The following is a 26,882-nucleotide window of genomic DNA, read 5'->3' on the forward strand; positions in this document are numbered from 1 at the left end:
GCATGGTGAGCACTCGGCTCAGGCTCCCACAAACCAGTGTCGTGCATGTGAAACTCACATGGGCAGACCCTCTGCAGCACAGCTCCACTGAAATCATACAGCTTACGCTGATTTACACTAGCTGCGGGCCTGGCCCGGTGCCGACAAGCCTGTGGAAAACTGGAAGCACAAGAGCGATGGCATTCTCCGGGAGATGGCAGATTCCCTGTGCTCGCCCATGCCCCATCCTGGGATCGCGTGATGGTGGTACAGAGTCCTGCCACTACTGCAGCCTCACGCCACGTCATCCCTGCTCCTCGGAGCAGCTGGTGCCAGAGGCTCCCCATCTCGAGTTGGGCAATACGGAAACGTGAGTTGAAAACAAAAGTCCACTTATGCAAATGCGTCCCCAGGGATTCTTGGAAAGAGAGCTGGAAACACTTTCACAAGGCGTTTAGACCGAGGCCTGGGTAGCCACCTGCAGTGATTCCAGGCTATCCGAAGCGGCTCATATTTGGCCCCCATGGAAACGATAGGCTTGCTTGGCCCTGCTGGAACCCTGAGAGAGAAGCTGGAAAACAGGAACCCTGGCGCCACAAAGGCCAGAAGACAGACAAAGCTCGCCACATGGATCATGAGTGGGGGCGGGGGGTGGGAGCTGACTCATGATATTTGAATATTTGGGGTTGGCAATCCGGAGCTACCACTTCACCAGCCCTGCCAAGGAAGGGCCGCTGTCTCTTTAGGGCTGGGCGGGGATTTCAGCCCGCAAAGCTCCCACGCTGCTCCACCAGCAGTCTCCACACCTGGATCGTTCAACACCGTGAATGTATGGCCTGACCCTCCACATGTCTTGTTTGTTTCATTATTTTATCTTTTCAACACGGTCACTGGGAGAAGGGTTTATTCCCAGGTTGTCTAATGATATTTCAGTGATTCCCCTTCCTCTCCCACCACCAAGTTTTTAAAAAAAATTCAGCCTGGGTGTGTGTGTGTGTGAGAGAAAAAAAAGAGAGATCCAATTTTAAAGCATTGCCTCCTGCTGCATGGGAATGGGGCTGGCTCACAGCAGGACTGCACTGCTCACTCGGGAATAGCATGGACTGGCTCCGGCATGCCTCTGCGTGTGTGTGTGTGGAGAGAGGGTTCCTGAAGAGAGCTGGAAAAACAGGGGGTCGCCCAGCATACAAATAAAAGGCAGGTTTCCCAGGGCACAGATGAGCAGAAGCTCTGGAATTTCACCTCCCACCTTTTGTTTTTGTCTTTTGCTGACTGTGCCCAGCTCCGACAGGAACAGCCCTGCTGGCTTAGTTCTGCGGCGATGCCCCCACTGGTGTTCACGTGTGGGGACAGAGGAGCAGCGCGGCCTAGTGGCTCCAGCACTGGCGTGGGACTCAGATCCCACGGGTCAAACCTGGCTGACCTTGGACAAGTCTCTTCCCCCTGTAGGGAGGTCTACGCAGCCAGCAGTAAGCTGGGTCGACAGGCTCGGGCAAGTGCAGGAAAGACGGCCGTGTAGATGTTGCAGCTGGGGGCCTGGAGCCCCTCTCCGTCCCTGGGCTTCAGAGCCATAACATTTACACAGCTGGTTGTAGTGCGGGAGCCCAGTCTGTTGACCCAGCCTCTGAGACCTGCTGCCAGGGGCTGCCACTTGCTGTGTAGACGTACTGAATGGGTCTCCGCTGCACCACCCACACTTTGTCCATCTCGTGTATGCGGGTCGGAGCTCTTTGCCGGCGAGGGCTTGTCTCTTACTCTGTGTATGGACAGCACCAGGGCTTAAATTCTCACCGAGCATTTCCTGGAGTGTCGGGACTTCAGCCCGCGGGAGGCGCCAGGGCTCCGGCCTTCAGCCCCGCGGGAGGTGCCAGGGTTTGGGGTTTCAGCCCCATGGGAAGCGCCAGGGCTCAGGCCTTCAGCCCCGCGGGAGGCGCCAGGGTTTGGGGTTTCAGCCCCGTGGGAGGCGCCAGGGTTTGGGGTTTCAGCCCCATGGGAAGCGCCAGGGCTCGGGCCTTCAGCCCCGCGGGAGGCGCCAGGGTTTGGGGTTTCAGCCCCGTGGGAGGCGCCAGGGTTTGGGGTTTCAGCCCCGTGGGAGGCGCCAGGGCTCCGGCCTTCAGCCCCGTGGGAGGCGCCAGGGCTCCGGCCTTCAGCCCCATGGGAAGCGCCAGGGCTCGGGCCTTCAGCCCCGCGGGAGGCGCCAGGGTTTGGGGTTTCAGCCCCGTGGGAGGCGCCAGGGTTTGGGGTTTCAGCCCCGCGGGAGGCGCCAGGGCTCAGGCCTTCAGCCCCGTGGGAGGCGCCAGGGTTTGGGGTTTCAGCCCCGTGGGAGGCGCCAGGGTTTGGGGTTTCAGCCCCGTGGGAGGCGCCAGGGTTTGGGGTTTCAGCCCCGTGGGAGGCGCCAGGGCTCGGGCCTTCAGCCCCGTGGGAGGCGCCAGGGCTCGGGCCTTCAGCCCCGTGGGAGGTGCCAGGGCTCGGGCCTTCAGCCCCGTGGGAGGCGCCAGGGCTCGGGCCTTCAGCCCCGTGGGAGGCGCCAGGGCTCGGGCCTTCAGCCCCGTGGGAGGTGCCAGGGCTCGGGCCTTCAGCCCCGTGGGAGGCGCCAGGGCTCAGGCCTTCAGCCCCGTGGGAGGTGCCAGGGCTCAGGCCTTCAGCCCCGTGGGAGGCGCCAGGGCTCAGGCCTTCAGTCCCGCGGGAGGCGCCAGGGCTCAGGCCTTCAGCCCCGTGGGAGGCGCCAGGGTTTGGGGTTTCAGCCCCGTGGGAGGCGCCAGGGTTTGGGGTTTCAGCCCCGTGGGAGGCGCCAGGGCTCCGGCCTTCAGCCCCGCGGGAGGCGCCAGGGCTCCGGCCTTCAGCCCCGTGGGAGGCGCCAGGGTTTGGGGTTTCAGCCCCGTGGGAGGCGCCAGGGCTCGGGCCTTCAGCCCCGTGGGAGGCGCCAGGGCTCGGGCCTTCAGCCCCGTGGGAGGTGCCAGGGCTCAGGCCTTCAGCCCCGTGGGAGGCGCCAGGGCTCAGGCCTTCAGTCCTGGGGGAGGCACCAGGGCTCAGGCCTTCAGCCCCGTGGGAGGCGCCAGGGCTCAGGCCTTCAGCCCCGTGGGAGGCGCCAGGGCTCAGGCCTTCAGCCCCGTGGGAGGCGCCAGGGTTTGGGGTTTCAGCCCCGTGGGAGGCGCCAGGGCTCCGGCCTTCAGCCCTGGGGGAGGCGCCAGGGCTCGGGCCTTCAGCCCCGTGGGAGGCGCCAGGGTTTGGGGTTTCAGCCCCGGGGGAGGCGCCAGGGCTCCGGCCTTCAGCCCCAGGGGAGGCGCCAGGGTTTGGGGTTTCAGCCCTCGGGGAGGCGCCAAGGCTCGGGCCTTCAGCCCCGGGGGAGGCGCCAGGGCTCAGGCCTTCAGCCCCGTGGGAGGCGCCAGGGTTTGGGGTTTCAGCCCCCGGGGAGGCGCCAGGGCTCAGGCCTTCAGCCCCGGGGGAGGCACCAGGGTTTGGGGTTTCAGCCCCGGGGGAGGCCCCGAGGCTCTGGGCTTCTGCCCCACAGGGCACGATACGGGATCCACAGGCTTGAAAACATTTCCCGGGGCTCTGCTCCGGACAGCTCGGGCTGAATTTCGCCCTATACAGCACCTAGCCGAGTGGGGCCAGATCTTGCCTGGGGCTGCTGGCCGCGCCCGTGATGCAAACGCTAGCAGCAATAATAACGGGGCGGGGCGGTGAGAAGCCAGCCTAAGGGCTCGCTGTGGCTAACCCGGCACCCAAGGGCCTCGCTGGCCTTTGCTGAAACCCGGCGCCTGGTAGACGTGTGGAAGAGACGGGCTTACTAAGACGTCGGCTTTTGCCCCCGCTCAGAGCTCTGCTCCCTGGATCACCCCTGTTGAAATGAGCAGCAAACCAGGGCTGGACACACACTTTATTTACTTGGGGCGAGGAGGTTGGTATATTTTATTTTTGTCTCCCTGCCAACGGAGCGTGGAAAGTTTTGTTTATATTGCTCGTTCTCCTCCACTGACGATCTGAGAACAAGAGAAGACAATTGTACAGCTGGAGCTTGGAGATGCAGTTCAGACTGTTCCCTCTGCCGCTCACCCTTTCGTTTCCAGTTTGAGCGGAAGTGCTGGATTATGCCTTAAATTACCAAGGAGATTTGGGGGCTTTTTTCAAGGAGATTCTCTGTAGGTGTTTGGAGGTGAGCTGGAGCCACCCAGCCGGGCCACCTTACACTTATTTATATTTTGGAAGCGTGTAAGAAATGGGATTGACCCTCGGCTTTCCCATCTTCACAGCGCAAGGCACCAGCCGCCTCTGCCCTGATCACTCTGCCCTGGGCGACGAAGAAGACAGGAGGAGACGTGGAAATGAGAAAAGGACACCTATGAAATCAAAGTACTGGGAGCTGAGCCGACAGGCAGGGGATGGTAGAATCTCTCCCTGTCTAGCGTTTAGTGATTCTTGGCTCTTAGACACCTGTGACAGGGTGGTGTTGGCAGCTATAAATAGACCCCTCTTGGGATCCCGCAGCCTGGTCCTTATAACATGCAGAGCACTGGGTCTGGCTAGCGTCAAAGGGAGCTGGGCGGTCTGATTGGGGTGGAAGCACAGTGAGAGTGTAAGGAGTTAACGAGGTAATCAGCTCACCAGCCGGCTAGCCAGGGAGCACCCGGGGGGGCCCTTATCATTGCTGCTACGCTGCACTGTGCTTGGATCATCAGGCAGGACATAATGGTAAAGATACTTAGTGAGGGTGCCCTGGCGGAGTGTGTGCTGTGAAATCACTGGGGGACTGACCAAGCAGGGTTTCCAGGGCTGCAGGGGAGTACTACACCCAGGGATGCATTCGAAATGCCTGTCACTGGGGGGTTCAAAGTAGTCTAAGGGGATTAGGTACCCACGCTCCATTGAAATTCAATGAGATTTGGGGACCCAACTCCCTTGGGTTCCTTTAAAAATCTCACCCATGTAGATACAGCAGATGTGGGAGGTCAAGAGATAATTCACGGTTAGAACTGATCTGGGCGGCCAAGAGAGAACGCACCCTTAGAACCAGCTGCTATGCAACAAGCGCCATCGCTAGGAGTAATGATTTGTTCTTGGTATTACGGTAGCATCTAGAGCCCCGAGTCGGGGATCAGGGCCCCATTTTGCTGGGCGCTGTTAAGTCTAAAGAGAAAAGCCAGACAAACCGACATTTACAGGCCCCTAGAAATGACCAGGCATAATCTGTGCTACATCTCAACGTTTCCCCAGCCCGCTTGACCTGTTCTTTAATCAAGCCAGCCCCATTCTCCTCCTCCCTCCTCCCGGAGCATGTGCCCCAAGCAGGCCCAAGTGCCCTCCAGTCACCCGGCCCCCCTCAGGCTGGAGTTCTTCTGTCCCCGCTCCGTCGGTTAAGCAGATGCAGAGTGGCAGAGTCTCGCTATTGCACTCGGATTCAGTGACACGCCATAGCGAGCTAGACTGAGCCAAGTCCCTGATGGTTTCGCTGTTTTGCAGCCTGCACACTGCAGCCCTGGTTCTGGTGCGGGGGGAACAGCAACTCTCATAAGAACGGCCGTACTGGGTCAAACCAAAGGTCCATCCAGCCCAGTATCCTGTCTACTGACAGTGGCCAATGCCAGGTGCCCCAGAGGGAGTGAACCTAACAGGTAAAGATCAAGTGATCTCTCTCCTGACATCCATGTCCACCCTCTGACAAACAGGCTAGGGACACCATTCCTTACCCATCTTGGCTAATAGCCATTAATGGACTTAACCTCCATGAATTTATCCAGTTCTCTTTTAAACCCTGTTATAGTCCTGGCCTTCACAACCTCCTCAGGCAAGGAGTTCCACAGGTTGACTGTGTTCTGTGTGAAGAACTTCCCTTTATTTGTTTTAAACCTGCTGCCTATTAATTTCATTTGGTGGCCCCTTGTTCTTGTATTATGGGAATAAGTAAATAACTTTTCCTTATCTGCTTTCTCCACATCACTCATGATTTTAATATCTCTATCATATCCCCCCTTAGTCTCCTCTTTTCCAAGCTGAAAAGTCCTAGCATCTTTAATCTCTCCTCAGATGGGACCCGTTCCAAACCCCTAATCATTTTAGTTACCCTTCTCTGAACCTTTTCTAGTGCCAGGAGGGGAGCCACTGTGCTTGCATCTCACTTGTGACTGATTTATTTGGGGAAAATAAAACAAACGGACATCACTCTGGGAACAGCTGGGAAATGTCTCTTTTTAGCCACTCAAGATCAGGTGACACCAACCCCACAGGCATTGGATGGTCTTTGCCAATGTAAAATAAATATGTCGGTTCTCGAAAGTGACCCCTTGGCCTCACTGGACAGAAGATACTAAACACTTGCAGTGAAATCCTGGCCCCACTGAAGTCAATGGCAACCCTCCCACTGAATCAATGGGGTCAGGGTTTCATGCGGGATATTTTGCCTTGTGTCTCAGTGAGGTGGGAGCAGTGGCAGGATTCATTGCTGGCATGGGGATGGGAACATAGAAGGCAGAAATGGAAAAGCCCTGATTGGGCCAACGTCCTCACCAAACAATGGCAGCTGGACAGAGAGACACAGAACTGAGCGTGCGGCCGTGAGTTGTAGACCTGGCTTTGCTACAGATTTCCCGTGTGACCCCGGGCAGGTCACTTAGCCATTTTGCTAGAATGGGGAAATAATGTTTACCTGCTGCAGAAGGGAAAGGGGTGAAGCTCATTCAATACATAACCACAAGCCTCTTTGGGAAGACAAGTTCATTTATTATCTGCATATGCAAATCAAGCAGCCAGCCACCTCACACTCTATTTTGGAACCGCAAACTCCGGGCTGTTTTGTCAGCTATCTCACCTCCTGATAGTGCGGGACGTTCCCTACAGAATGTCTCCTTTTGCTCTTTCAAATCAACTTCCACCCCCTTCCCTTCCCTGGGAGGCCATTCTATGAGCCAAGGGCTTGTCTGGACCAGGGAAATTGGCCCCGGTGTTACATTTGGGGAGACACTGCCCTGGGGCGATTGGCGCGTTTGCTGGTGTGACTTGTAACTAGATTGGTGTCCCTAGCCCAGTGTGAATAAACCCAAGCTAGACAGGGCTAATGCACCTCATTCCAGTTCATTTCACTCTAGTTCAGTCATGTATAAACCACTGGAGCTCATCATGCTCAGCACACACGTGTCATCCTGTGAATGGATGAAATATACACGTCTCCATGCGTGTTTGATGTGTTTCCATACATGTTCATCTCCATGTGAGTTTCAGAGTCATTCTCAGCTCTCTAGCTGGCTATGGGCCGAGGAAGGGAGTGTGGAAAGTTCATATGCAGAATATTTGACCTGCTGGCTGTCTGTTGGCCAGCGCTGTCACAGATCTCTTAATCCCCTTGTAAAGAAGCTCATTTACACTGAACAGCTGTACACGATCCAGCCAGGAAGAGGGTGCAGCCACATCTCTGATGCCTGCACAACTCCTTTGTGGTGATCTTTTTAAAGCTGGGAAGAAGCGAGGAGTTTGTGCTACAAATAAAAATCAGATGTTACTTCCTCTTTCCTAATCCATTGGGGAAAATGCCTCTCCCGAATGCTTTCTATTCTTAGGAGGATTTCACATGAGGTTTCCATTCAAATGAATTCCAGGGTGTGCGTTTTGAGCAGGGACGTGATCAGAAACAACACATCAAACATAAAGTTGGTAGGCCAAAGGGAAGGAGAAATCGGAAATGTGTTCGACCCAGCTGTGGTCACAGAGCTGGGAATTTTACCCTGGTGTGGAAGGAATCCAAGCTCATGAAAAAGGCAGAGGGAATTCTCTTGGGAGAGAGACAGATTTGCAAAGTCACACAGACAGACAGGATAGCCTGGGGGACTAGCGCAGGCTACAGGTATTGTGAAGGAATCTCCCATTGGTTCTGCAGAGCAGAGCTGCTGAGGGCAGTCAAGGCTCTGGAAGGTGGACTAGCCCTTTAGCTATCCTGAGCCCAGTCCCTGGATGGCTTTGAAAATCAGGCCCGAGCACTGAAACCTGACTTGGAATTTAATAGGGAACCAGCCGAGTGAGCACCCTCCAAGGGTGAGATAAGTTCGGGAGCCCAGTCGTATTGTCAAGGATGCGACCAGCTGCCACATTGTGCAGCAGATGCAGATCTTTCCAGGCAGATGCTTTCAACCAAGTTGCACAGCATTGCAACCTAAGCCTGGCAGTAATGAACATGTGTATGACTGAGACCCCATCATCATCCCAGCATGCAATCTCCCAGCTAGCCACAGAGGGCAGAAGACGGCAGCCAATGCTATGGGAGAGTCCTGAGCCTAAAGGGACCCCTACGCTGCAGGATTCTTTGAAAACCTGGGGACAGATGACCTAGGCTGGAGGAGATCTGGTGGCAGCAAACTCTTCTAAATATTCCCCTCTGCCTATTAGCATAAGCCTCCATCATGCTTGGGTTTAGCTTCATCCAGCTCCTCCTCCTCCTCATCTATGGGGGATGTCCGCTGGACATGGGGAAAACTGGGTGCTGGTGGATCAGCCCCACTTCCTCCTGTTCACGCTTCTCGTGGCAGAGCAATGGTAGAGATAAATTGAAAGTTGATGGGATTTATTTCGATCCTCAGCCCTTTGGGGCAGGGGCTGTGTTTGTGCAGCGCCACGGGGCCCGGAGCACTACGGCAATGCAAACAATACAGAATAATAATCCTGGGAGTTAGGTGTCAAACTCCCATCTATGCTTTAGAAAATTCCCCCTGGACTCGTTGAATGGGAGTTTCCCCGGGGCTCTGATCCTGCCTGTGCGGTTGCAGTTTGATGGGTGAAGCGCAACCTGTTTGGACCACAAGCCCTGCAGCCTAGTCAGCAGTCCCCTCCATCCTGGCGGAGTCTGGGCCAGGTTTTAGAACCGCTCCTCCCTGCTGACTCTGGGAGGCAGAGGCGATGTTCATTAGTTTTCCAGCCAGATAGCTAGGAAGAATAAAAGTAAAAACTATTTCCCCAAGCTAATTTTCCCCCTACTGTTACTCACACCTTCTTGTCAACAGTTGGAAACGGGCCATCCCGATTATCACTACAAATCTTTTTTTTTTCTCCTGCTGATAATAGCCCACCTCAACTGATTAGTCTTGTTATAGCTGGTATGGCAACACCCATTTTTTCTTGTTCTCTGTGTATATATCTCTTCCTACTGTATTTTCCATTGCATGCATCTGATGAAGTGGGTTTTAGCCCACGAAAGCTTATGCCCAAATAAATGTGTTAGTCTTTAAGGTGCCACAAGGACTCCTCGTTCTTTTTGCTGATACTGACTAACACGGCTGCCGCCAGAAGAATACATGGTGCATCATAACCCAGATCTGTCCTTTCTCTGCTGGGAGAGACTCCCTATGGTAGGCGGAGTTCAGGTGCACAAATAAACTCTCTGGACTTCCTGAGTCCTCAAAACTGGCCTGGGAATGACCATGAGAATGGGCCCTGGTGAGTCGCCCAGCGCCAGCGAGAGCGTATCCTTGCTCGCAGTATTTCAACACTTCCGCCTCTAGCCCTGGCTGCGACCCGGGAGTGAAATCCCAGAACTCTACTAGAGCAGGGTTGTTTCTAGTTCAGGTCTGGAAATGGCCAAAAGCTGGGTGGGAGAAGAGGGGTCTTATTCTCCCAGAATCAGTCCTCCTGTCCATACCACTGACTCACTGTGTGATCTTGGGCAAAGGCACCCGGCCATCTCCTGTCTCTGTCCACCCAGTGGGAAAAGGGAGTGAACTCAGCTCTACTGGGGAAGGATTACCCCAAAGGAATAGATGGGACTGGTAGGGAGCTGGTAACAGGCGCTACACTGGCGCTTGCTGGAATGGAGAGGACAGGGCAGCTGCAGTGAAGGGAATATTCCTCTGGTTTGAGCCCTCTGCACTTGTTTTCACATGAAGAAATATTGCTGGCAGCCGCTCCAGCTCTCTGCTTTGTTGAGCTGAAATATCTCTCGGCAGATATTCATGGCAGGGGGCTTTGGAATCCCGGGGCGGGGTCACGAGCCAAGGGGTGTTTTGTTTTTGCAAAGGCTACTGAAATCCCAGAGCGATGTTAACTCGGGCCACTGGGACGCCCTCTCGGCCCCCTGCTTTTGGACAGGCTACCCCAGGCTGCATACGTGCTAAGGGGGAAGAAGCTTCCTATAGCCAGGAAGCAAAGAGAGGCCGGAGAGCCGTGTCTGGAAACCATTTCATGAAGCTGAATGATTTCTGGAGAGAGTCTCTGCAACCACATCGTTAATCTTGTTGCTTCACAGGGCTAGGGAGTTTTTGGTTTGGGGTTTTGAATAAACAGCTCTCTTAGCTGAAGTACAATACGTCCACATGGGAAAAGCCAGTGGGGCAGAAACAGTGGCCGATTTCAGAGTGGGGAGTTGCGGGAGGCACTTGGCATCTGCCCCGGCGCGATTTTGGGGGAGATGGCAGCACACGTACTGGCTGGTGTCTATTTCAGGAATCTGGGAAACACCCACTCAGTGAAGGGCCAACCGCCCATAAGGATGAACTCTGACCCTGGGCACAATTTGAAGCTTCACTCCAGGGAGGAGCTGGGGAACCAGAAATAGGTGTATGCCACCACTCCAGGGATGAACGCCAAATTGCAGAACCAGCTCAGATGCTGTGGCAGAGGATGGAAGCGACTCCTTGCTCTAAGCAGGCAGCTGTAGGAGTAACCGGCTAACACAGTACGAGGCTTGACTCAGTCTCATTCAGCTCTGGCTCAGCTGCAGTTTTTCCTGTACAAAGAAATCTCGAGTAAAACCACAGAAGCAAAATGTTCCTGTCTGCACCCACTTTGCTGCTGAGTGCCTGCTGCAAGGGGTGCGGGTGGGTATTCAGGGTATTCAGGAACTGCATGGTGCAGTGCATTAAAAGGCTCCTTCATGCACATGCCAGAGGCGAGAAGACAGTAGAGAAACTGAGCGTAGAGAGTGAATGTCCATCCTACCCTCGCAGGCTGAGATCCCTGCCTTTGAAAGCAGCTGGGCCATACTGGCGGGCCCATGCACCAAAGCGCAGGATTTTACACTGAATTCCTCTTTCCCCCAGTGGGAGGAGCTGGGCCCTTGAGCTCAGGGCTGAGGTCTGCCGGGGAGATGGTATTAAGAAGGCGCGGACCAGGGTTCCCACAGTAACCAAACACTATTGTGATTTTTGTAAAGCAGTCTCTCTTGGAAGCAGAAAAATGAGCAAGAATGTGGAACAGAGGGATGAAGCTGGGGGCTTCTCAGTATTTTCTCAGCATGAACCTGGAACCTGACACAGGTGGCTGTCCTGGGCAGTGTAATTCCTTCCTGAGAGAGATGGAACGTCTGCCCTTGAGCACGCCAAGCACTTTCCAAGCCACCAGAGCAGGAGAGGCTCAGCTGCATCAGAATTTCAGCCCCTCTCACTGATTTACAGCTGGCTGGAGAGAAGCCAGGGAGAGTGCAAAAGTGTAGGAGCGCGTTATCAGAACCGCCTTGGAGGCTTTGTCCACTCGAGCCAAAAAGATCTACTGTGCTTTGCCTGGATGTCAGGCACTGTTTGTGCTGAGCTGGGCAGCAAGAAATTCTCACCAAAATACTCTTTGATAAGTAGGGGAGACACGAACCCCTTCCCATAATGTTGCCTGTCAACTGTGTAGCTGCTTAAGAAGCAAGGCAGTGGCACAGGAATTCATTTCAAAGCAATTACTTGTGGGGTAAGATGCAATTCAGTGTAAGAGGAGCTAGATCTGGCCTATAGATGGTTTGGTACCAGTTCTGTTGGTCTTGGAAGAGGCCAGACGATGCATGACTGGTTGCCTACATTTCTATCACTTTCCACTCTGGGATAAGAAGTAATCTGTGGTCTCTAAGGTCCTTACTGCTAGTGGGACAATCAAATTGCAAGAGTAGATTAGAATGCACCTCTGTCCAAATGGCTGGACTTAGCATGTGTGCATAAATCCCACCGACCGGGAAAGCCTATCTGAAACACCCCCCCAAGACAAGCCAATGGAGTTTGTGTTCTAGTCATGTAGTCTCACCTTCTGATTGCATCAGAGCTTTCTCTGCTCTTGCTCCAGCCTGACTTTGTTTAGGCTGCGGTGAGTTAACGCGCAGTGTCGTTGCCAATCAAAGCCAGCTGAGGTGGGTGGCCACCAGCTGAAGAGTGCAGAGAAGTCTCATGTGGCGAAGCTTCGGTCTATTTTCAGCAAGCGGCTCTGATGTGAGTAATGGCAGCTCTGCTGTCATCAGTGCTTCATGTGGCCTGGTTCCTGGCGCAGAGGAAATATTTCCATCCCTTTCCATAGATTCCCTGTAAGAAAATCTTTCATAGAAAATTCCCTTTTCCTGCAAAGGGCTCCCTGCCGTCCCGTAACACACCACAGATGGATCATGTGTTGTCATGTCAAACTGCTTTCCCTCTGCACGTGAGAAGGGTCACAGGCAAGCTCAGTGACCAAGGGACCAGCAGTGATGGAGAAAGGAGCAGATAAGGAAAAATAGTGAATGAATCCAAGAGTCTCATGTGCATGACAGCAGGATCTTTGTGTCTTAGGTCATCTGCTCCTATTGGTCCTTCCCAAGTGAGGTCATCACGGGCAGTTATGGTCGGAATAATTTTGATGTCACAAGCCCAGGGTTATGAATGTAGGATCTCAAGCAGATTCTGGAACATCACTATCACTCCCGGTGAAAGAGCAGAGCAAAGGGTGTAAGGGAACTGACTTGGGCGGAAGGAAACTACTTGTGCAGCAAATGGTCTAGACTGGAAAGGGAAGTAGCATCCCAGACAAGCTTAATGGCGTAGCTGCCTCTGATGCGATACCAAGTGTGGGGGGCAAAGGGGATGATACAATGGGCCCAGATCCAGGCTGTTTTTACCCAACCCAGGGTAAAAATCAGCATGGAACTGCCACGATATAACAATGAAACACACTAATCACAATGAGTTAGAAAAGCCCAAGGATGGAGCCAAAAGTGCAGAGACCATCAGAAGGCAGGTCTGAGCATTACGATACTGCAGGGCTTATGGTGCAAGGCAAACAACATGGGGGTCACCCAGCCCAGGAAGGCTTCACAGAGGAAGTGGTCTTGCAGGTGGGGAGTGGAAGGGGAACAAAGATGGGTGCTTGGCAGGTAGGGAGTGGAAGAGAAAGTTAGAGAAAACTGGCTTTTGATTATCATGATTACTACTTAGCAATGCTATGAATTAGGTCCATGGATGGTAGGTCCATCAATAGCTATTAGCCAAGATGGTCAGGGATGAACCCTACACTCTGGGTGTCCCTAAACCTCCAAACGCCAGAAGCTGGGACTGGACAACAGGGGATGGCTCACTTGAGATTCTCCTGGTCTGTTCATTCCCTCTGAAGCATTTGGCACTGGTCTACTGGGCTAGGTGGACCATTGGTCTGCCCCAGTATGGCTGCTCTTATGTTTTTATGTTCTTGGGAATGTGCTTGGTGCTTAATTTTCCAGACTGCAACTTAGATGGATACTTCAGAAGTTGTGCCTGTGGCACCCAAAGAGTTACAGGAGCCGGGTACATGTAGCTGAACCAAACAATCCCCACCACGAGGAAGTGTGACTCAGAGTTAGTTGCATGCTGGCAGGTTGCTGCGTGTGCACTGGGGCGCGAGACCTAGAAGATGTTGTTTACTCTTTTTCGAGCTCGGGTTGGTGCCATGGTTGTGGAACCCGAGCTTCCTGTGTAAATCTGGAGTCACTCTTCCCGATGTCCATGGGCTTACAGGACACCAGATCCTGCCCTTAGGCCTGTGGGTTGGGCTGCAGTCAAGGCAGACTTTGGAGTCCAAGCACAAGCTCTGCCAAGATTCAGAACCTCAGAGAGAATTGCTGCTGGCCAGCCAAGAAACCAGACAATAAGCAGGGAAGGCCAAGCGGGAATGTGGGACAAGGAAGTTCTCCACCAGGATTCAGCGGAGCTGAAAGGGCTGAGGCAGCTGCAGGGTCAGAGACAGGGCGCGGCCGAACTGGAAATGCACAAAAGCTGCAAAGATGGGACAGGATGGCGCCTTGCTTGGCGTCTCTTGGGCCCCATTCTCCAGCCTGTTGCCCGAGTGGAGAACCAGGAGCGGTTTGTCTTTCACTTGCCTTGAAGCAGCAAACTAGGCTGAGATGTTGTGGCTGGTGCCTCTGCAAATGCTCCCATGTCCTTTGCTGAAATGTGCTGGGTCATTATGTACAGCAAAGTGACTGGAGCCCAGAGGAGCAGGGTGCTTCCCCTCCGCCAGGGTGGAATGACATTCGGGCTGTATTGGCACTAAGGAGCCCAGTACTCAAGGCCGAACTGTGAGCTAGCGGGGGCAGGGGAAGAGCATCCAGTGCTGTAGTCTGGACCCTGAGTCTGAGCCCGGGACTGTTCACAGTACGAATGTGGGGCGGGGCGGGGCAGACCGGACTCTTCTGCACTGATGGACAGAGCTGGGGTAGGAAGAGGGAAGGAGGTGCTGGGAATCTCTGGCCTCTTGATTATTAAACTAGGCTGTCCCCCCCCACACACACACTTCCTTTTCTTGTTCACTAAATTGATCCAGTTCCTAGCAGAGAAATGGAAGAGGCAGAGGGACTCGTTCAATACCCCTGGCAGGGCTGAGCTGGAGTGGTGCAGAGAGGGCAATCAGGGCAGGGCAAGGACTCGCTGTAGGAATTTCTGTCTTTCTTTCACTTCAATTGCCCTTACACGGTGGCTGTTTCTCTCGGTCCTCTAAGAAGCAGCTGGAAGTAGATCCTGGTGCCAAGTCCCTTCTGTGAAGACACCAGATGTACCTGGGCCCAGCACCTGTTAACGTTCTGCTGCATCTTCCTCCCAGCGCGCCTGGGAGTTCCTGCCTGCTCCGGGCACCAGGCCAGGAGTTAGCCCCCAGGCTGCAAGGATCCCGGTTCGAATCGCCACCGTGGTATGACCCAGCACGCTCACACAAGCCCAGCCACCAGGTGGGGGAAGTCAGCTAATTGGTGACATCTGCTCCAGTGTCTGGCCACCAACTGACAGACGCAGCAGGTGGTGACAAGGATGGGAGCAGCTCCCACGTGCTGTTCCCAGAAGGGGAGGAAATGGGAAGTAAGCAAAGTGTGGCTCATGGCTGAGCCAGGCCCAGTGCTGCTCCGCCAGGCCTAGCCAGCTCTGCGGCGACCGGGAAGCAGCCCTGTGCCTCTGGCCATCACTCGACGGGTTGTACTGAGGGGAGGACACAGTCCTCCACTGGCCAGTAGGTGACACCCAACAGCCAGGACATGGCTCTGGGCTGGGAGCTTTGCTTCTGAGTGTTGTTCTGAGTCGGGTCTCAGTTCAGTGTCACGCCCACCCCAGGCCTAGCAGCCGAGAGGCCTGCTCTGAGCGCCCTGGAGCCCAGCACTCTCCCACTAAAGCTAGTTATGCACCTGCGAAGCTCATTCTGGCCGAGTCCTCTCCCATCTACTCTGGGTGATGGACGCTGCGCAGGGACTGTATGCACCCAAGCTGGGCAAGCTACAGGCTTTTCTCCCTGTCCCTGCAGTGCCCGATAGCCATTAATCACTCAGCCTCCTGTTGGGGAGCACGCCTAGCCCCAATCCCCCCACTCGTTCCACTCACCGGCTCCACTACATGTTTTTGTTTGAACTAAAATTAATTTCTCCCATGCTGAAAATAGCCAGATAGGAAGGAGGGCCCAGCTGCTCCAACTGCAGATAAAGCAAGAATAACAATCCCAGCACGTCCAGCACCGCTGCGAGAGCAGTGTTGTGTTATTCCTGGGGATCTCAGAGCTGGGCCGGGACCCAGTGAAGTTAACCTTGCAGGAGAAGGTACGGTTGTTCAAAGGAGATGCTGTAGCTAAATGCCTAAGAAGAAGGATGCAGAGGCCCTCATGAGGAGACAGTGTCTGCCTCTACGGACTCTGTAGAGATCTGGAGTTTGATTCAAAAGGGAGAAGGTAAATCCAGCAGTGGAAGAGAGGAAGGGGGATGGGCTTTCTCTTAGCCATCCATTCATTCATTCCCAGCACCTCCTCCTCTCACCTGTTTTTGTCTCTTCCTATTTCCCCTTATCGGGGGCACCTGCACCATCCCTTTCCTCCTCCGTTAGTAGCAGCTGTGGGACCTGACAACTTTCAGATGTGGCAAGAAGCACCCTTGCTAATCCTGAAGATCCCCTGGGGCACTCTTTGTAAGAGCTGAGGTTTGCCCCAGTGTCCTTTGCCAAAATGGCCTCTTTCTGTGCTGTGGTGCTGTGTGCTAGCTGGCAATCTCCACCCCAGAGGTGGTCGCATGGCACTTAAGCATCTACGTAAAAAGGCCAAGAAAGATTATCAAAAATGTTAGGCTGCTGGGTCCTTATTTAGGCATCTAAGTAAGTGCCCTGATTTGCAAGAGTGCTGAGCGCACCCAGTAGCACCGCAGGACTCAGCACTTATGAAAATTACGCCTCAGTATGGATGGAGGAGTCTAAAGTTAGACATTTATTTTGGAAAATCCTGCTCAGAACGTGAGGCACACACTTATGTGCCTAGGCTGAGATCTGCAAGGCTGACCAGAGTCACACAAAACCTATCCATGTCTATGGGAGCTGTATGGCTGAAACTCTTAGTGTTGAAAATCTCCCCCTTGGTCCCACTACGTGCAAGTGTTGTATTTGTGCACACCATCAGGAAGTTGCACACGCGTGTTTAGTTAGGAATCTATTTGTGTGCAATTCCCCAGTTGGTGCATACAGTCACAGTAACTGTGCATGTGCAGATTAGGTCATGTGCACGCATTTTGCACCTGCATGCCTGAAGTTTTTGAGAATCTGCACTTAAAATACAAAGAAATCTCATTTTGCATTTAGAAAATGTTGTGTCTTTGGCTTTTCACACAACAGCATCACCACAAAGGTACCTCAAGGGGCCCCAATAACTGTGTTTACTAAATACACACAACTGCATAGACACTCTGCTGCGCTAGCTGGTCTTTGGCCCGCAGAACACAGGGAGTGCCACCAGAGGGTTCACACACTATTTAAAAGAACACAACTCTATTCCTACACACTGTAAAAACAAGCAATAAATAAAGTGGTTCTTCTTCCCATGCCGTGCACAGTTGAATCTCATGGTCTGGGCACTCCCTCATCCACACTAAGGGTGTCCCTCACGAGTGCCTTTGCACACAGCTGCAGGCGCAGAACGCCAGATCTCCCCTCCTGAGAACTGAGCCCTCATGACAACAGCTGAAGGGACTTACGAGCCAAAGCACGCCGTGAACTTTCTGGATAACTGGCAGATGCAGTGTGTGTTGTGTTTTCAAACCCCAGTGCCGCCTTCTACCCCCAGTTTGTTTATTCAGGCCTGGAATCCAATCAAAACAGGTTCCAGTTAAATTAGAGGGGGAAAAACCAACCCAATCCAATCCCTTTCCGGGAATTGCTGGGCTGGGACGAGGTTATACCGGCACCCTTTGGAGTTCCTCTCTCAGGCCCTGCCACCCTCCCCTCCGTGGCTGGGCCATTTCTGCAAAGTGACCTGGGAGGTCACGGAGATCTGCAGGCCCCTCCCCTCCGTCCCCCACTGCTATTAGCAGTTCTTAGCATTGCCCGAGCAGCCTGAGACCCCGGCTAAGATCGAGGCTGGCTGTGCTAGACACCACTCAGCCACGTAATGAGAGAGAATCCCCTGCCCCAAAGCCCTCACAAAGACCGTTGTCTTATCTGTCCGGAGGATACTGAGGCCCAGAGTGCATTCACTGCAAGCTCAGCTTTCTCCTTGCACGGGCATGGGCAGCCTCTGATCCAGCAGCTAATGTCTCAAGGAAGCGGGGGAGGGTCTTTCCCTTTATCCTGTTGGGTTAGTGCCCCCCCCCCATCCTTCCACCAATTACATCAGGGCTCCCAGATGGGGTGCTTCCCCGCTGCTCAACAGCTGCCCAGATGTGCAGCTGCACCACCCCCAGCCGGGAATCTTCACCAAGGCGAATATTTTGGCCCTGCTTGCGGGCCAGATTCCAGCTGCACTGCCCTGCCTGCCCCCATGCTCCGGCTGCCCTGAGCTCTCCTAGCGCTTTCGTTTTAGCTCTGCTGGGAGGAGCCCTGACTGATCCTCTCACGTGCGGTCAGGCACATGAGCGGTGCAGGCAGCAATCCAGGGCCGGGCATGGAGAAGTGACTCCACCGGAGGGCAGGGAGTTGCAGGGCGTGTCACACAGGCCAGCGTGCAGAAACCCCCGTGAGGTGGAGTGGAGAGGCTGGGACATCCAGTGATAATTGGACAATGGTATGTATCCATATGTGTCAGCAAGGCTTTCCATGTGGCCACGCCAGCAGCCGTTGTGTGGATACACAAAGAGCAGGGCTAGAAACAAGGGGAGAGAGGTGTGCCTGCCTGCATCTCTCCAGAGGAAGAGGGGATTTCAGTTCCCAGCTAGGACGGTGGGTACCCTTCCAAGGATGGCTCTGAACAGCTTTGCAGCAGGAAGGAGTTGTGGGGAGTGTGGGGCAGGGGAGAATTGTTCACAGACCCCCTTCGGTTCAGAATAGCTCAGGTTCGAACCACATCTAGGGGACCCACATCCCAACCTCTGGGATGCCCCCAAGCCCGAGAGTTTGGTTTGGCCAAGCCTAGAGCCAGGGGTCAGAGGCGACGCTTGGCTTGTGGTGACGGAAGAACAGCGGGATGGCACAGAAGCTGGGCCATGCTCACAGAGCAGCTGTGTCCTGAGCATCGAAGCAGCGTGATAACCTATCCTCAGTGCTGCAGCTGTGCTAAAGGGTCAGCTTGATCGGAGCTACCCACATGCTAAGGGCCCCTCTGCCTATGATCAATGGGAAACTTTCAGGCAAGGCCAGAAATTCAGAGACAAGCCATGGCCTGGAATATGCTGGGGCATCTATTTGGCTTCTTGTCCTGGTCCAGTGGTGCCACTTCACACTCAATAGGTAGCAGCATCGCTTCCTACTCTGGGAGGGAAGGTGAAGCCAAAAGAAAGCGGGAGACGCGGCACCTGGGAACCAGGATCTCAGTAAGAACCGTGTCCCCCAAGAACCCAACACGATCTCACTGGAGTACTTTAGATCGTGCTTTGCCTGCAGCAAAGATGCGGCTGTGGGAATAACAGCCCCCAACAAACGTCAGCCATCTCACCTCACTGGCAATGAGCAAACACCATGCGGCGCCAATGTAAACGGGAAAGGAAGAGGCCAGTCTCTGCTCCTTCCCAAGATCCCTTGCAAGCTAGCAGTGTGCCAGGATGTTCTGTGCCCCAAGAGTCTCTGACCATGCGCAGGGGGAAGGAAAGGTCTGAAAAAGCCTTTTAATAACACAACTTTCAGAAACAGTGCTTCCTAATTTCCCCGGATGTGGCATCACGTTAGGACACCCAAATTAGGGTGCATTCAGAGCTGGGGGCTGGGATCCAGGACTCCTGGGTTCCATCCCTGCCACAGCTGCACTCCATTGTCCTGAGCAAGTTGCTTAACCTCTGTCTGACTCAGGCTTCTTCATGCGAAGGGTGCTGGGAGGATTGGTTAAGTGATAGGAAAAGGAAAAGGGCTTTCAAATGCAGGGCTGGAAAGAGCTGGAGGAAGGCCAAACCTTTGGAAGCCTGAAGGAATTTCACAGGTGATTGGAAGGAAGTTTAGTAAAAGCCCCCTCTGCTTGACACCTGCCATGGGTGGGTGCTATTGAAATCTCAGCCCCAGGTCTCTTCCTGGATTGGGCATAGACCAGAACACGAACTCTGAGTCCCAGTACTGTGATCCCTGTACAGTAGCAAATGTAGAATCCCATTGTATGGTGGTTCTCCAGAGCTTTTCATTTGCCTTCGATGACAGTAGCATGTAAACAGGGCTAACGCCTACCTCATTTACCTAGATACTAATTATAAAGAATACCTAGGGAACCCTGGAAGTGCTGAGGCACTGATACCTAGTTATCCACCTACATTTTTCAAAGAGATGATCACCTAACATGCACCTAATATTGGACTGTCTGGCTCCAACTGTCCAATGCACAGTGCTTCAGGGAGAGCAGTGCACCTCACCCTGCTGAATGATCACCATTCCCTTCATCATCTGTTTCCAGAATTCCGAATCAGTTGCCTCAGTGAGAAATTCCTAGCTGAGGGTGCATATGGTGCTACACGCTAACTAGCGCCAAGCCTGAATCAAAATCCTACGTCCACACGCCCACGAATGCTGGGAAATGTCAGACCCGGGTCCAAACTGCAGCTCAAGAAAACGCCAAGCAAAGGAATCGTTCCACTCAGAGTGCATATTCTGTTCCGGTTTAGCACTCTGGAGTATTTTCTCTGCCCCGGGTTCTTAGAATCCATCCCGTAGTTTTGTCTGGGCTTGGGGAACGTCTTCCAGGAAAAGAAGAAAATAAATGTGCCACATCTTGAAAGGATGCTCCCCAATTCAGCAACTCAAGTAAATACATAGATCATGGGGCCCACGAGGCTTTCAGAGGCAAATCTTTTTTTTTTCCCCAGAAAAATTATTAATCACTTTCCAACCTTTGGAATGAAGGGCCAGGTTTGCTGTTTAGTTGGCTTGCTTTAATGGGGGTGGGAGGGAAGGTTGGGAACTCTGGCTTTAAGACATGGGGAGGAAAACAAGTGAATTTTGTGAACAGTCTTAAAGTGTTAGAAGATCAAAGCTCTGGCTGTGTTGTCTGGAAGCAGAACTTTCCCTCTGACTGTGCAGTCTGGCAGAGGCAAATGCAGAGGATGTGCAGGTATTTTTATTGAACCTGACTGGAGCACTCCCGGCAGTCATTTCAGATTTGGCTGGAGAAAGGCTCTGGACGCAGAGACGGCCTCGGTCCCCTCTTCATTTTCTCACCAGAAGATCCCCCACCTTGTTCGCTCTTCCCTTGCTGCAGCTCAATTTTTACAGCTGTTTAGGGACCCTGTCCCTCGTCCCCGGGCCAAGAAGGGACGGAGCTATTTTCGGGTCTGACGTAGGCAGCTGTTTGCACTGCTGACAGATGTGCGGGTCAGATGGCACTTTGGAGAAACTGTTGAAAGGAAAAGTCTCTTCTTTGCTGGGCCACTCTTTCCTGTCACCCACTTTCGGGTCTCTTTGGGATCCGAGCTGCAAAATTCAGATCCACGCACAGATTTCACCCCCTCCCCAGCCGCCTGGAGTGGAGATTTTGGTTTGATCCATGATAGGAACCAGGCTTGAAACTCAGATGTGGAAGGATCCGAGGCTGGATTCTCATGCCCGCAGCCAGAGTCTGAGGGTGTCCAGATCTGGAGAGGTGGGGTGGTGGTGAAGGCCCATCCCTAGCTGTGGGGAGGGGGAGCTGTAATTTAATCTCTGGGGTTGCAGTTCCTATCTCACCTTCCTCCTCTTATTCCCTCCCTCCATCCACACGCGTCTGCGCTGAGTACACCCAGACTGCGTCCAAATGACAGAGGCAAGCAGCACTGCAAGATGGGAACTCAAGAGAGACCACGGGCCTGATCTCCCCCACGCCCATGTGAATCTAGAGTACAGAGCTGCCTGTTTCCTGGGGTACAGGATCAGACCAATGGTTCATCGAACTCCGTAGCATGTCTCTGAGACTGGCTAGTGCCAGGTGCTTCAGAGGGAATGAACACAACAGGGCAATCATCAAGTGATCCAGCCCCTGTCAGCCAGTCCCAGCTTCTGGCCATTGGAGGCTTAGGGATACCCAGAGCATGGGGCTGCATCCCTGTCCATCTTGTCTAATAGCCAGTGGTGGGATCTGTCCTCCAAGAATGTAGCTAATTCTTTTCTGAACCCATTTATACTTTTGGCCTTCACTAGATCCCCTGGGAATAAGTTCTGCAGGTTGTCTGTGCATTGTGTGAAGAAATACTCCCTTATGTTTGTTTTAAACCCGCTGCCTTTTAATTTCATCAGGTGACCCAGGGCCTTGTATTATGGGAAGGGTAAATATCACTGGCCCACTCACTTTCTCCACACCAGTCGTGGTTTTATAGATTTCTATCATATCCCCCCCTTAGTCGTCTCTTCTCTGAACAGTCCCAGTCTTTTTAAACTTTCCTTGTATGGACACTGTTCCATACCCTTAGTCATTTTAGTTGCCCTTCTCTGCACCTTTTCCAATTCTAATATATCATTTTTAAGATAAGGTGACCAGAGCTACGCACAGTATTCAAGGTGTGAGCATAGCATGGATTTATAGAATGGCATTGTGATATTTTCTGTCTTCTTATCTATCCCTTTCCTAACGGTTCCTGACATTCTGTTAGCATTTTGACGACCGCTGCACATTGAGTGGATATTTTCAGAGAACTATCCACGAGGACTCCAAGATCTCTTTCCTGAGTGGTAACAGCTGATTTAGACCCCATCGTTTTGGATGTATCATTGGGATTATGTGTTCCAATGTGGATCACTTTTATCAACACTGAATTTCAACTATCATTTTGTCACCCAGTTTAGTGAGATCCCTTTGTAACTCTTTGCAGTCAGCTTTGCACTTAACGATCTTTAAGTAATTTTGTATCTTTAAATGTTGCCACCTTACTGTTCACTCCTTTTTTTCAGATAATTGATGAATATGTTGAACAGCACAGATCCCAGTACAGATCCTGGGAGGTCCCTGCGATTTACCTCTCTCCATTGTGAAAAATGATATTTATTCCTACCCTTTGTTTCCTATCTTTTAACCAGTTACTGATCTATCCCATGTCTGCTTACTAAGAGCCTTTGGTGAGGGATCTTGTCAAAGGCTTTCTGAAAGTCCATGCATATTATATCTACAGGATCGCCCTTGTCCACATGCTTGTTGACTTCCCAAAGAATTCTAATAGATTGGTGAGGCGTGATTTCTCTTTACAAAAGCCACATTGACTCTTCCCCGACATATTGTGTTTATCTTTGTGTCTGATAATTTTATTCTTTACTATTGTTTTAACCAGTTTGCCTGGGGCTGGAGCTAGATTCACCGGCCTGTACATTGCCGGGATCAGCTCTGGAGCCTGGCGCCATGAGGGAGCCTGTCTCAGCCGTATGAAGGGCTGCAGTGACTCAAAGTTGGGGTTTGCTGCTTTGGAGACTCTACTGACAGCTCTGCTTAGACAAACCGAGTCCTGACAGGGTCAAGAGAACCGTCACTGTCTGACGGCTGGGGAAAGGGCATCTAACAAGTGAGCGTCTTGAACCTCTGCCAATTTCCCAGGCAGCATTCCCACGGGACGAGGCATGTGGATTTCACAGCAGTCTCCTATGCTATTCCAAGGACGGATCCTCCCACCCCGAGGGTCAGAGTCAACATGAAACTGCAGCAAGTTTCCTGTGGACAGATTTTGTTGTGTGCCAGGGCTAATCCTGGTCCCATGGAGATCAACGCGAGCTTTGGCATTGGCTTGGATGGGAGGAGAAGGAGGAAACCAGAATCAGCTTTCTGGTGTGAGGGTGGCTCAGAGCTCTCCTTTGCTAACCAGGGAGGATCTTGTTCCAGGCTTGGCTTTTGCTCTGGGATTCCAGCCATCTTGCCACCCACATTGAGCTTGAGCCTCCAGCCCCCTCACATCACCCTGGGGGGTTAAGTGGTAACAGGCCGATAGAGGCTCCCACCACAGAGCTCTCCTCTGGAGCCAGATCTCAAACACCCAGAAGTTTGCTGTTTTACACCTTGGGTTTGGGTTTGACCCAGTATAAAGATTTGGGGCCATTTGGATCCCGTTCTGTTTTCAAATACCCTCCCCATTGAAGCTGAGATCTGGAAGTGTCCAGTTGCTGTCCGCCATCCTCTGGAGATCCTGTCCTGCTCTGAATGGGCAGGAGGGTTTGAGGGATCCCATGGCACGCACCTCTTCTCTGATGTGCAGTGACACACCGGGGGCTGATCCGGCATAGAGCAGGGGTGGAGTACTGGCCACCCTGGGCGCAGAGAGGAGTGTTCATTGAGTGTCCCATCAGCATGAGGTGGGCACGTGTCTCCATGGACACACCCGCACTCAGTCACGTCTTTCCCCTGCCTGCTTGTGAGTACGGCAGCGGGGCTATGGGGACAGGAGGCACCCTGACCCTCCGGGCCGAGGACCAAGCCTCCAGTTTAGCCTTAGTCATGTCACCTCCTCTTGCGCTTTCTCTGGAGCCCAGTACACCCACACCACACACAGCTGCGCTTGCAGTATCCACGCCAGAGTGTGAGCATTTCCCACCCTGCCTGTCTTCGGTCACGCTGCTCCCACGCGAGCCAGTGTCCACTTTGTGACAGGCTCTCCGCTCACCCCCCAGTGGTTGTCTGGACTAATTGGAGTGGGGAGCTCCCCGGGGCTGAGTGACAGCGGTGTGCGGAGGGGAAGCCCTAACCTGAGATCAGGAGCACTTCACCCCCCGGAATCACTCAGAACCGGGTTTTTCACTCCTCTGAGCTAAGAGTTGGTGGGTGGGGAAAAAAATCTTGTTCTACCAAATTCTGACCCCACTCCAAACCCTGGGGTTCTAGAGGTCCGGAAAGAGCTCCAGCCTCTAGAGGTTCTAGTTTTCTAGTTCCATTCGTCTCTGGCAAAACACGGGTTCTGGACGGGTCGATGTCATTCCCCAGGCAGGAGGGACTGGCAAGCACAACCCTTGGGCTGTGATTTGCAATGCCTCTTCGGGGCTGCGGCTGCCTCATGTCCAGGAATGTTAGTGGGAATTTGGTGTCCACGTTGACTAGGTGGCTTTGACAGTCGCAGCCTTTATTGTTTGCCTGACACAAGCATCTGTTGGGCTAGACACGCGTTTATTGCAGTGGCTGTTCTCACAAAAAGCAAACGCTGTGCAAAGCTTCACGGAGCTCCACAACGTTTTGCAAAACCTGGCGTTTAAAAAAACGAGACATTCCAGAGGTCTGACCCAGCCCCCGTCCCTCGCTCTGCCAGAACTCCCCAGGTGTTTTACCATAAACCAAAGAGACTCAGTGCCAGATCCTGCATGAAATCACTAGGTGAGCCGAGGGTACGTGGAACGCATGGCAGGGCTACAGGCGACTGAAAGCATGTGAGAATACAGCACCAATCAACATCAAGATGGAACATTAAACAAGTACCAAAGCACCAACCAAGCCTTCTGGAATCAAGGGGGCCCGATTCTGATCAGCGTTCTCCCCCGGGAGACCCCGCTGCGCTCAGTGAAGTTGCACAAGAGATGAACCTGGCCAGAGGGATGGCAAGGGGCATAAGCCAGTGCAGAATTCAACCCAGTGTTTCCAACCTGCCTTGAAAGGAGCTAACTTGGGGTCAAACAAGGAGTTATCCCATAGCTCTGGTGGTGCCCAGGCAACGACAGTCCTATCCCACTGAGGTTCAGGGGATGGGATAGAATTCATGGGGGCAGAAGCTCAGGAAGGTGCTTGGGAGCCAGATCATTAAAGGTCTTGAAAGTTGGACCCAAACCTGTGCCCACTGACTCATCCAGTGCAGTAGGACCTCCCTCTTCCCATCATCCCTCCATTCATCATTCCACTCCATGCCCATCACCGGAGCGTCAGGGTGCCTGCCCTGAGGGCAATGAGATGAGGGGCCTGGCAGTGGTGGTGAGAACCTTCTCCCCACTGTGGCCCCTCCACCCCCTTGGCCAGGTGCGCCTCTTACCTTCAGCAGCCACTGGGTGTTGTTCTCCAGGACCTTCTCCAGCTGCTGCACGCGCTGTGAGGACCAGTTGTGGGTCTGCAGCGTGGCGGCGGGCGAGTCCCCCTGCAGCGTGTTGGCACGGAGGGTCGCCCTTGTCGGCGGGCAGGGCTGCGGATCGGCCTCGGGCAGGACAAAGGTGTAACTGCACTGCCCCTGCTGGACCCGGTGGGATCGCCGCCTGCTCCCGCCACCTGTCGCCCTCCGCTGGCCACCCTCCGCCCAGAAAGCCACCGTCACGCAGGCAAAGGCCACCAGTTTGAGATTTCCCCGGTGCATGGTGCTCCGAGACCTCTGCTCCAGCTACTCCACACGCTGCCCCAGCTAGACCCCACACTCCCTGGTCCTAGCGGAAAGCTGCAGAGGGGGAGGGGACAGTGCTCTGCAGGCTGCAGTTTTCAAGCCACTGTTTGCACAGAACAAGTTATTGGGCTCTTTAAACGAAGTCTAAATAATGTAATTTTGGCACTTCCTCCGTCCTCGCCCCTCGAAGCAGCCCCAGCCCTTTTATCGCTATCCTGGCTATGCAGCAGCCCTGGCCCTCTTGCGGGGGAAAAAAAGTGTTTAAAAACAATACTTCTGTCTTTTTTCTTTCCTAGCCCACTGCAGGGAGCTCAAGTTTCACATGTAATCATAAATGTTCAGACACACACACACCCTGCCTCTGTCCCTCCCCTGGGCTGCCCCCCCTTCCCCTCTGCCTGGACCCTGGCTATCTGCCTGCTCCTCCGAGGACCCGTGGAGTGACCCCAGCAAGAAATGAGAAGAGAAACTCTCCGATCCTGCAGGCAGGGATGAGGTCTCTGCTCAGCTCCAGCCCCAAATCCCACCCCAGCGGCCCCCACTTTAGATTCTCCCCCGTGGTCCCAGCACAGCCACATTTCCCAGTCTGTCCCTCCCTGATCAGCACCAGCTGTGACCCTGCAGGGTGCAGGGAAGTGACATTGAGGCAAATATATTTTGCCTGCCCATTTCTATTTATACTATCTGAGGCGGCTGGGGCCTGTATTTAACTGAATCCGCTGCAAGGAAAGTCCGCTGGGAATACATCCCAGCCAAAGCTCGTCCTAGAGCTTAGGGGAACACGGACTCCAGCGCGGGCACTTCATGAGTGATTTAGGGTCCCTTAGAGATGTCATTCGGGTCGTCCCCGGGGCTGCCAAATCCTCTTTAGAAGCAAAACTCCTGTCCTGGAGGAACCAACGAGAAAGGAGCAGCTCGTCCCTCTGGCATGAGCAAGAGAACCCAGAACGTTCAGCCGTGCGAGTCAGGCCTGGGGCAAAACCTGGACCTGATCCCCTCCCTTTAAAAAAAAAAAAAATTAGCTCGGAGGGGACGTTCTGGGGGGGCAGAGCAAACCCGCCCTGGACTCACCCTG

The 26,882-nt window shown here is 53.6% G+C and overlaps 1 protein-coding gene across 1 annotated transcript in view; it reads right to left on the bottom strand.

Moving 5' to 3' along the window:
* ANGPT4 (angiopoietin 4) overlaps nucleotides 1–26,072 on the bottom strand; it is a 39,326-nt gene extending 13,254 nt beyond the window's left edge. The window contains exon 1 of the mRNA XM_044986195.1: nucleotides 25,469–26,072. Within this exon, the coding sequence (XP_044842130.1) occupies nucleotides 25,469–25,783 (315 nt within the window). The 5' untranslated portion in view covers nucleotides 25,784–26,072. The remainder of the gene's footprint in view (nucleotides 1–25,468) is intronic.
* Between the last annotated feature and the right edge of the window lie 810 nt (nucleotides 26,073–26,882).

Source organism: Mauremys mutica, chromosome 13, assembly GCF_020497125.1.
Source record: "Mauremys mutica isolate MM-2020 ecotype Southern chromosome 13, ASM2049712v1, whole genome shotgun sequence".
In the NCBI taxonomy this organism is placed as follows: domain Eukaryota; kingdom Metazoa; phylum Chordata; order Testudines; family Geoemydidae; genus Mauremys; species Mauremys mutica.